This window comes from Falco naumanni, chromosome 12 (genome assembly GCF_017639655.2).
Source record: "Falco naumanni isolate bFalNau1 chromosome 12, bFalNau1.pat, whole genome shotgun sequence".
Taxonomy (NCBI): Eukaryota; Metazoa; Chordata; class Aves; order Falconiformes; family Falconidae; genus Falco; species Falco naumanni.
In genome coordinates this window covers 32,784,529-32,794,707 of record NC_054065.1, presented here as the reverse complement: position 1 = coordinate 32,794,707, position 10,179 = coordinate 32,784,529, and the positions used below count along the sequence as shown (strand labels likewise).

General features: G+C 41.7%; 1 protein-coding gene across 4 annotated transcripts; it reads left to right on the top strand.

The window, feature by feature from the left end:
* Nucleotides 1-9,385, top strand: MGME1 (mitochondrial genome maintenance exonuclease 1). Of its 4 annotated transcripts, XM_040611755.1 has the most exons (7): nt 1-336; nt 1,532-1,723; nt 2,354-2,388; nt 5,063-5,664; nt 6,864-7,086; nt 7,537-7,669; nt 8,897-9,385. In XM_040611755.1, exons 4-7 carry the CDS (start codon nt 5,127-5,129, stop codon nt 9,029-9,031), a joined length of 1,029 nt encoding a protein of 342 aa, XP_040467689.1. In that variant the 5' UTR covers nt 1-336; nt 1,532-1,723; nt 2,354-2,388; nt 5,063-5,126; the 3' UTR covers nt 9,032-9,385. The 4 variants fall into 4 exon arrangements, with proteins under 4 accessions (XP_040467689.1, XP_040467688.1, XP_040467687.1 ...); XM_040611754.1 differs by lacking the exon at nt 2,354-2,388; XM_040611753.1 differs by lacking the exons at nt 1,532-1,723; nt 2,354-2,388.
* The last annotated feature ends 794 nt before the right edge of the window (nt 9,386-10,179 follow it).

The following is a 10,179-nucleotide window of genomic DNA, read 5'->3' as shown; positions in this document are numbered from 1 at the left end:
GGCGGCCATCTTGGGTGAGGGCAGGGTGGTGCTTGCCTTCATCCAAGATGGCGGCATTACACTTCCTTTCCTCCCCTCACCCCCTTCCTTTTTTATCGCTTTCTAAGTCTCGAGTTAGGTCTCTTTAGAAGTTTTCAAAGAACACTCAATACAAAAAAGCGAAAGAGAGAAGGCACGTTTCCCACACCGCTGTTTTTCGGGGCTCCAGCGCCGACAGCTCAGCGCGGGGCCGGCCTGGTGGCGGGGCAGGACTACAGGTCCCGGGAGGCGGCGGGGCGAGCCCGCGTGCAGCGAGGGGCGGGCGGCGGGAGCGCCGGCGGGAAGCGGCGCGCCGAGGTAATGATCGGCCGGGGTTCGCTCTCTGGGGTTGCTTTTCGTGAGGGGGCTGGGGCTTCACAGCCGTGGGGAGGGGAAAAGGGATCTCTGTGGGGGCGAGGTGAAAGAGGCCGGCCTGGCCGCCACGCCTGGGCTAGCTGAGGGAGAGCGGCGGCCCGCTGCGGCTGCCCCCGCGCCCCAGCCCGCCAGCGGCTGCCCGCCCTGCCCCCGGTGCGGAGCCGAGCGGGGCTCATGGCGGGGCCGCCCCGGGCGGCGGGCAGGGCCGCTTCCCCGGAGCGGCTGAGCCCCGAGGGGGCGAGAGGGGAGAGGGAGGCCCTGCGCACGCTAAGCTACCCGGTGCCATCTGGGATTCTCAGGCACCTGGTGCTTAGGTAGTAACATGTCCGTCTGCTGCAGGGCACTTGCAGGTCACCGATATTAGGCCAGCTCTTTCAAAAACGCTTTGCCGAGACTGCTGACTTCGTGTTACAGCCCCGTTGCCCGCTAATTCCTTTCCCAGTGCTGAAGCTTGTTGTCCTTCTGGTCCAGTGTAGCTCTGTGGGCTTGTGCTTTAAACTGAGTTGCTAAATTTAAGTCTCCTTTATCACCTCATGCTCTTAACTTCCCAAAAGAGGGAGGTGTGTACTAAGGAAAATGGGTTGGGGGCAGAGAATGGGCAAATGTGAAAATCCTGAAAGTGATATAGCTGTCGAAAGCCCTCCATTATTAAGCTGTAACCAGAAAAAAAGAGAAAGTGGTCGTTCCAGCAAAGACCATAGATTACTGTTGCCTTTCCAATTCAAATAGTAATACTTCTTTCTAGAGAAAAGCCTGTGATGTTAACTTAAAATTAAACCTTTACTACTGGATTTGCTCTCCTCAAGTTAGGGACACAGGGCAACAGATCTGAAACTATGTTTAGTAGTCCTCTTTATTTTATCCCTGAAATAAACTGGTGCTTTTGTTTGCTTGATAGGTGACGCTGGAGAAAATGCTATACTGGTTATTGTCTGAAACCATAGTTGGAGGAAGGTTTTCATGGATATGAACATTTTCTTAAGTAACCCGTTTTGTTTCCCTCACTTAGGCCACTCATTCCTATCCTGGAAAAGCTTCCTCGATTGTGTTGGTGCAGTTGTTGTTGAAGCTGCAAAGTCGGTTAGCCTGGGAAGCTTAAGAGAAGTCCCTCCTCCTTTTTTGTGTTCTTTTCCCCCAGGTTATTTTATTTGTGTTGAGTTCTCCAGCGTGGCTCATCATGCAGTACTTGAAGCAATTCTACCAGTCTTCGAATGCAAACCATTTCAGAGAGAAATGAGACACTTCCCCAGAGAGAAATATTAATTGAATTCTGTTCTTTCTGTGCAAGAGTAGATCTGTACCACTCCAACTCTATTTCTTTCTTTTAAATGTAAGTTATTTGCACAGAAATGCCACCGTAATGTATTGAAAAACACATGGTACTTTATTCCACCAGATAAAAGCATTCTTTATTTCTTAGCAATCCTAGAACCTCTATCCTTTTGTAGAACAGCACAGCAGCTGACAAGCTTTCTGTTTTCTGGTGGTTTAGTTCGTTATGGGATGCATAAACATTTCCACAGATATTACTCCAGAATTATATAGGCTGTTAATTTCAAATTCATACTAGATGTTACTGAAACACTGTATCAGTGTTATAGTAAATTAGCTCTACGGCTCTTGTGTGGTTTAATAGCCCCGTGATTCAAAACACTGATCTGGTATAAATTTATTCCTTAAAAAATATTGAGGAGGCAGCTTACTACAAGTGATCTTTATGCTGAATCAGGTATCATTTTGCATCCTGCAGCTGACACACAGCCAGAATAAACTTTTTCTTTTGTACTCTGGCTAATGGAACAAATCCTCAGTCTTGACCCAGCATTTATTCTGTTCTGATTTATACACTTGGGTAAACATATTAATGGTCATCAAACAATAGCCTGAGAAACTATGCGCTTGGATATTATTACATTGGAATAAGCGGGTTTTTTTCTTTCTGTTTTATTTTAAATCACAGTTTCAGCAGCTCTATTTAGACGTAGAACCCAAGAGGTAAGATTAATTTTTATGCACTGCTTTTTATGGTGAAAAAGTATGGTGAAGCAATTTGCTTATGGTATTAAAGCCTGACCTTTACATATCTCTTTGCTGCTTTTACTGGTTTTTGTTACCTCCTGCAGCAAACTGACACCTGTTGTAATGTGATAACGTTGTTCATTATTTCTTTTTCAGCAAAGGGCAGATTCTGTCAGATAACCATCCCATTCCAAAACCAAAAAATCTATTAAAAAATGTCATAGTCTCCTGAGAAGAATGAGTTGCTGTAAATACTGGCATAGTAGCTTTGCAGAAGTGAGCTGCTCTATGATAGTCAAATGACAAAACATGGGAAGCTTCTTAAAAATAAATTTATTGGAACAATTGGTAGCAATAGTGAAGACATACAAAACTCACTGACTGAAAACCTGAAGGGAACTGAGAAATTGAAACATATACTTCATAAAAAGTACCTCTTTATGCTGTAGAAACAGCTTTTTGACATCACATAAGAAATGAGAGGTAAAAAAATTCGGTTACATTTCACCTAAGTTTTTAAAACTTCCTCACATGTTCATGAAATGAAATGGCACAACTTAAGTTACAGAACATAGACAGTCCAATATTTTACTGCTGTGTAACCTGTCTAAAGCAGGTTGTTCAATGTTTTGGCAAAACTTGCATATTTGTGGCAATAAAATGCTTGAAATTGTATGGTTTGTCCTTTCATAACGCACCTGACTTGCACTTTTGTCATGTGCAGGCAGGAGAGCAGTTTTGACAGGAATCTGAAGGTCGGAGGACGCTCAGAGGGTCATGTCCATTCTTGCTGTTGAATACTGGGAAATGAGAAAACAAGTGCAGCTCAGCCTAGCCCAGTTCTGAATAAGGAAAGCAGATTTAGATTTGCTTCAATATTAAGTGTAATGTAATGATTAAAAAAGGGAAGCCACACATTCAAAGTATCTTAAATGGTAAGGTTTCCCTTGTAAGGTAGCTTGCTTTGTATCTAATCAGTTTGTAAAAAGTCAGTAGCAGAATTAATCCGTTGGTACTTTCATTATTTTCCTCTACTACTTTATTATAGGTCATGAAGCAGTTTTAAAATCATTAACTATTTTGAGTGATATGCATTGTAATTCTAGGAAACCCTTACTAAAGACAGACCACCTAACAACTGTACGGCAGATCTGGCAGTTGGGCACCTGGTAGTGGGTCAGAAATGCCACTACCACATGACACAAAGTCCTGATCCAACCTAATTGTGTTTTCCTCCTTCAGATTTGCTTTTGACAGGTTAATTTTGTATCAGGTTACAGAGCAGTTATTCGCCCAAACCATACAAAGTAAGTGTGAAAATGTAAAGCCAGTAAAGAAAAGAACAGTGTATCTGCCTACTCCTGATTAAACTTCTACAGCTAGATGGTTTTGTCCTTCACAGATGAAGAATAATATTTATGGAACCCTGAGTCCAAGGTCTCAGCCTCTTGTTACGAGATGCCTTGATGTAATCAGCTGCAGCGGGTACAACCCCATTTTTGCCAGCTGTTCTGTGTGACAGATGCCTGCACCCACGCGTGGGTGTCACTGCATTCTGCATCAGCGCAGGACCTGTCCATACAAAATAACTCCTCCTACTATGTTTTTGTTCTCTGTGGTGCCTACGGCTTGGGCAGTGTATAAAGTGCTGTGTAAGAGGTGTGGGGAAAGAAAAGAGTAACATTCAAGTATTGTCAGGAACAGAATGCTGATGTTAGCTGGCAACGTGCATTCCCCGTAGTCTTTGTTTGCAGTAGATGGAAAGGAACTTTGTAGTGGTAAGCAGATAACTTTCAGAAGAATAGGGCCTCAATTCTGCAAGTTTTTAGTGTTGATTTAAATGCCACTATTCAAGTGTTTACATTTTATCCATGTGCATAAACTTCCCTAGGACTTACCACTGCAGTTACAATGCAGTTTTGAAAGCTATGCTGTGAACAACATTTCTGCTATACTGTTTTTGCTTTTAAACTTCCTGACTGTCTTGGAACACAACTATGTTTGAAACTCAGTTTAGGAAAATACCTTTGTATTTTACTCTGATCTTTAAAAGATTTATCTCAGTCTGAAGATGCTTGCAGTACATCTGGTTTCTCTTTGGCTTTCCCAGTCTCAGGTATCCCAGTTTCAGAAGGCATATATTGCTGCTGTCTGCTTTCTTCTAGGTATAAAGAAAAATGTTTTTATTCTTCAAAAGGTACTTTGTCACCATAGTCCCCTGAAGTTGGGTAACCACTACAAACTTACATGGTTTTAATACCTCATAACAATAGATCTGCTTCATTCTTTCCTGCGTAGCCTTTTTTTTATTTCCCCCTGCCTCTTTTGGGGGGGGGTGTTTGTTGCAGATCAGTTATTGTGTACTTTCATGACAGTTCTGATACAGTTGCTGTAAGGGCATCATCTGCTGCAGCTTTTGCAACTTGGAACATCTGTATGTGTTTGCCCTAATTCAGATTTTGCAGTCCAGCACTCATTCTTTTCAGGATTGTTTCTTCTTTTCATTGCTTGTTGGTTCTTTCTCTTACTGTATTATTTATCTAAAGGAGTTTTGGTGGCATAAAGTGTATGAAGACCATGGCAAAGGGCAAAAATAGATGGGTAGCAAGAGTTTCATGACTCTGGAAATCACAAATTTATTTTTCCACAGGGTGAAAATATGGTAACCTACAGACTGTTGCTAACAGAAGAAAGAAAACTTTAACTACTCACAAATGCTTCCTGTCAGAATGAAATTCCTACAGCTACTGTCCAGGAAACCAGGGAAACTGGAAATGCTTTTTCAAATACCTTTTTGCCAAAAGCAGTTCCCATATATGTGTCTGGGTACCTCCATGTGTCTTTCTAGTAAAAAGAAAAAAGTCAACAGTTACGAACAAGTTGATCAAGAAAAATACAAGAACTTGGTCTACTCTGTTACATCTTACAAAACCAGCAGCCAAAGACCAGAGACAATACTTGAAGAAGACAATTTGTTATCTGGGCCACCAGGTAAACACAGACCTCCAGTGAAAGGTGGAACAAAAACTCTGAAGAACTGGGTTCCTTTAATAAACCCCAACAAGAGAAGTACCCTTCTCAACAGTGATTCAAACCTCCCCATGAAAATAGCTTTACAAAAAACAAAAATGCCCAGCGTTACCCATATTCTTCAGCAGACTATTTCTCCTCAGCAAGCCTTTTATCTGGAAAGATGGAAGCAGAAAATGATACTGGAACTTGGAAAAGATGGTTTTGCAGAGTATACTAAAAGTAAGTCTAATCACAGTGTGGTTACAAGGTAGAAGCAATAGCCTGGATAGCTGTCTGGGACATGCTAGCTTAGCTGGAGTATCTGGCCCTGTACAAGTCAAGTGTTTTGAAATCCATTGTTTCCATTTCAAGGGGTGAGATCATATTGGGAGCACACCTGTTGTCAATGAATCTAAGCTCTGAACTTTGCTTTTTGTTCTAGGACCACTGAAATGGATTCAGAAACGTGTGGGAAACAAGAATTAGACTTTAGATGTTCTTCACTCTATCCTCTCTGCCCCTCCTTTATTTCTCCATTTGCTAGTATCTATTTGCAAATAGATATTTTCCAGCTGATATAATTAAGCCTGTTTGCAGATAAAAGCTACTTTGTAGCACGATGGAAATAAGCATTCTGAAAGCATATCGTCTTGAGTGTTTAAAAACCTGTGTGTCTTGCTGTTTATATTGAAGTTCTTCAGAAACTAGTTAGTTTTTCCAGTATATATAGCCTTTTCTATGAAATTGCCATTCATTTAAAGATTTTCATTTGTTAAGACCTACAAAGGTGACTTCCTCCAAGCTGTAGGACGGAAGGGGGTCTGGGAGGACCTGGGGGATAGTAGGTAGCCTCTTGTAGCAAGGATGATAAATACCCGAGCACTCCTTACATGAATCATTATGCTTTTTAAAACTGAATATCCTGTATTTATGCTTTTTGAGTTACTAAGCACTTCAGCAGATAAGGTGGTCTAACAAAACTTACATAACTATTTAAGTTTTGTCTTTCTTGGAATCATTTCCGAGATAAGCTCTTACTCCTAGAACTATCCTCACTCATTTCAGAAGGAGGTTAATTCCATTCAAATGAACCAATACAGCAGAAGAAACAAATGCAGCAAAAGCAGTCTAGAATAATATTTTAAATTCATAGAAATTTAGAAATGCCTTTGAATAACCAATAAATTAAAAATTGTGGTTTGTTTCTGAGTAATTAGTGAGACTGAAAAAGTAAAGTAAGCATTAATATAAGAGATACTAATTTCACTGGTGATGATTTATTTTTCTGTCTCGTTCCCTTCTCCTCCCTGCATCCTCAGGGTTTCAGTACAAAAAGCAGGACTGGTTTAAGAGCTATGTTGTGTGATATCTGTAGTACATGTCCATCAGGTATTATGAGTAGTGTCTGAAATGTAGATGTGTTTTCACATTTTTCTTAGATCTCTTCCTCCAAGGAGAGCTCTTTCATGCAGCTTTGGAATCTATGTTGCTGTCTGAAGAGATGGGAACTAAGGAGGAGAGAGAAGATGTTGATATTTCTGGCTACTTATCAAGTGTGCAGCATGTCTTAAAAGATATCAGTGAAGTGAAAGCTCTGGAAAGTGCAGTTCAGCATGAGACTCTTCGGTATCTGGGCCTGGTAGACTGCGTGGCTAAGTATCGGTGAGGTACTGGTTCGCTAAGAAATCTGATAATGCCAGTGTTGTGTGGTGCTCCATGGTGCATGGGAGGTGTGTCCCAGGATGGAGTGGGTGGGTGTATTGGTGAGCTGCTGGGGGGAAGCTAGATGGACCTCTAAGGGTGGCAAAATGGATGAAATCCCCTGTATGAACCTGATGTCAGAAGTGCTGTTGTTTCTTGTGGAGAATTCCTTACTGGAGCAGGGTATGAGCAGGGCAGGGTTAAGTGATCCTCAGCAGATATTATTAAGTCTTGATTTTTGAGATCTAAACTCCCAGTGTGGAAGAGACTTGCTTAGACATAATGATGAGCAACATGACATCAGAGTGAAACAGGCTAAGAGTGATACAACTTTCTTTGCTGTCTCATCCCTTATTTCTTACTTATGAAACTTAAGATTAAAACGTTGTCCTATCTTATTCTCTTATGCAGTGGCCAGTTGTGTGTGATTGACTGGAAAACATCAGAGAAATCAAAGCCATCTCTGAAGAATACTTTTGACAACCCATTACAGGTTGCAGCATATATTGGAGCCATAAATCATGATGCCAACTATGACTTCCAGGTCAGTAGGCCTGCTACTTGCCAAGACAAGCAGCAACATTCATGTTATTTTCATTTTCTCCCCACCTACTGCCTTCAGCACCTGCTGTCTATCGTGGAACTGTTGGTAGGACTTGTAACAAAGCAGCCCAGTCTTAGATCAGGTTAAGCTGACATAGTAACTCCTCTACTCTTGCTAATTGTGTTGCCTTTGCATGTCAGCAATATATTTTCAGTGGTTTTAAGGAACTGCTCGGTGGGACCGAGGGATGCTCAGCATCTTAAGAAGTTGGATGAATTCACAGTGACTTGGCATCTGGGCAACCCCCAGTGCTTTGTTCTGAGTGGGTTTTGCTTGTGTCAGGAGTGGGAAGCTGGACAAGGAAATGGCATGGGAGGCCATTGCTTACATCATGTGTTGCCATATCAGTGCCATAGTGTTGCCACTAGCAAATGAGGGACTAAGTGATGTACTTAGTGTTTGGAAGCTGTACAGTGTTTCCTTGGAGGAAAGCAGTGTGTTGTCAATCACTTAAGCAGAAAACGATGGAATAATGTTTTTAAGGACTCCAAATGCAATTCTAGCCAGGCCTGCTTGGCCTGAGGGATTGTTATTTCAATACGGAGCATTGAAGGGGGGGAAATACAAAGCAGAAGGGAGCAGGGTAATTCATAGGTTGCACAAAGGACTTTCTGGAATACTGTAGAAGTCAGTAAACACAAGTACTTAATGGCCGTGATCCTTACAGAGTGAAATATAGGCAGTAGTTCTAGAATTCTGTTAGCCTCCTGTCCCCCGCTGGTTTCTTTTCATGCTGGTGGCTGTTTGGGATTTGGATTAGATGGTTGTCAAGTATGAAGGATGTCAGAACATACTTAAGTAGCCATTTCCATTTAAACTGATGCTGGAGAATGGCATCAGTCTAGTTACGTGACCCCAAGCAAAACCTTTTCAGTCACTGGGAGTTTTACAAGCACCTGCAAGGTTTAAATATAGACCGTGTCACTCTGATGGTCAGAGGTCAAGCCCTCTGGTTTTCACCAAAGTCAGTCAGAGCTTTGGACTCTTGACTGAGTCATTGGAGCATTTGAATGTTAGTCCCCAAGTGTTTTGTGGTAAACTACTGCTCTTTTTTGTTTCCCGTTTCTTATTTAAGATACTTACATGTTAAGGTGATGTGTTTAGAATTGCTGATGGAAGTTGCGTATTAATGTCAGATTTCTGACAGCCTTCTGTTTTCAACTGTAGGTTAGTTGTGGACTCATTGTGGTTGCCTATAAGAACGGCTTCCCTGCACATCCGCACTTCATGGATCCTGATCTGTGCTCGCAGTACTGGAATAAATGGCTTTTGCGCCTTGAAGAGTACATGGACAGAAACTGACCCAAACTGAGCTATGCAGAGGGAAGTGGTCTGAGCACAGAGCCGAAGCAAGAATTCTTTGTTTAAAGCTGCCATTTTAATACACGTTCCTTTTTGAGTAACTTTGGCTAGTTTCTTAATACTAGGGGTTTTTTTTCCCCCTAAAAAAAAAGCCTACAACAACAAAAAAACAAAACAAAACCAAAAACCAAAGACATTTGGAAAAGGAATGTGTATTTGCTTATATTGTAGGTGACTTCAGTGGACCGGGCAGGAGAAAGTCAACTTAACTAATCTCTGTTTTTCCACACACAGTTTACACAGCCTGAGGTTGATAGGAAAGTTTCTATTATCAAGTAAAACTGTTCAATCAAATCATCCTTTTGTCAATTCTGAAAAAACAAAACAAAACAAAAAATCGTTGTAGAACTGAGGCTTTGAAAATGAAGCTGCTGAACTAAAGCAAAACATCTGCATTGTCTGAGCTGAGAGAAATGCAAATTATAAAGAAAATAATATAGTAGACTGGGTTTCAGTCAACTTAGCTTTTGCTCGTTTCAAAGGTATCATCTGTTAACGGGCTAGTTACTATTTGTGGTTTTTCTTACAGCAACAACTGGAAAAACTGCGCTAAGAATTATAATCCCAGTTCTCATAAGCGCTTATTTAAAATACTAAGGCAAAGTGATCATTTAACAGAAGCAGCTTAGCAAAAGAGGAGCAGAATTGTATTCGATACACTTAGACATTGCCATCAAACATTCTGAAAGATGGGAAATCTGATGACTTGTAGTGGCTCCTCCTGCAGGTGTCTTAGCAGGCTGTGCGGCCCACATAGAAGAACTGAGAGTGCACAGGGGCTTTGTACCTTAGGCTGTGAAGCTCTGTGCAGGCCAAGGCTGCCACTCTCTTGGCTCTCCTGACTCTGCTGTGGGTCTGAGACGACAAGGAGCCTACCCGTGTGGAACGATCTCCAGTGTCAAGTTATAGCGTTTGTCAGTGTTTGTAAGCTTCTTCATAAAAGCAGGCTTGTGACTTTGAAGCCAGGCCTTCAGAGGAATGAAGGGCTGCTGAGGGGGTTTTAAGGAGTTGGGGTTTTGTGTTTGATATTTTTTTCCAAATAAGTTTGTAAAAAAGCGTTCTAAGATGTAAGTTAATTCTGAAGCCTG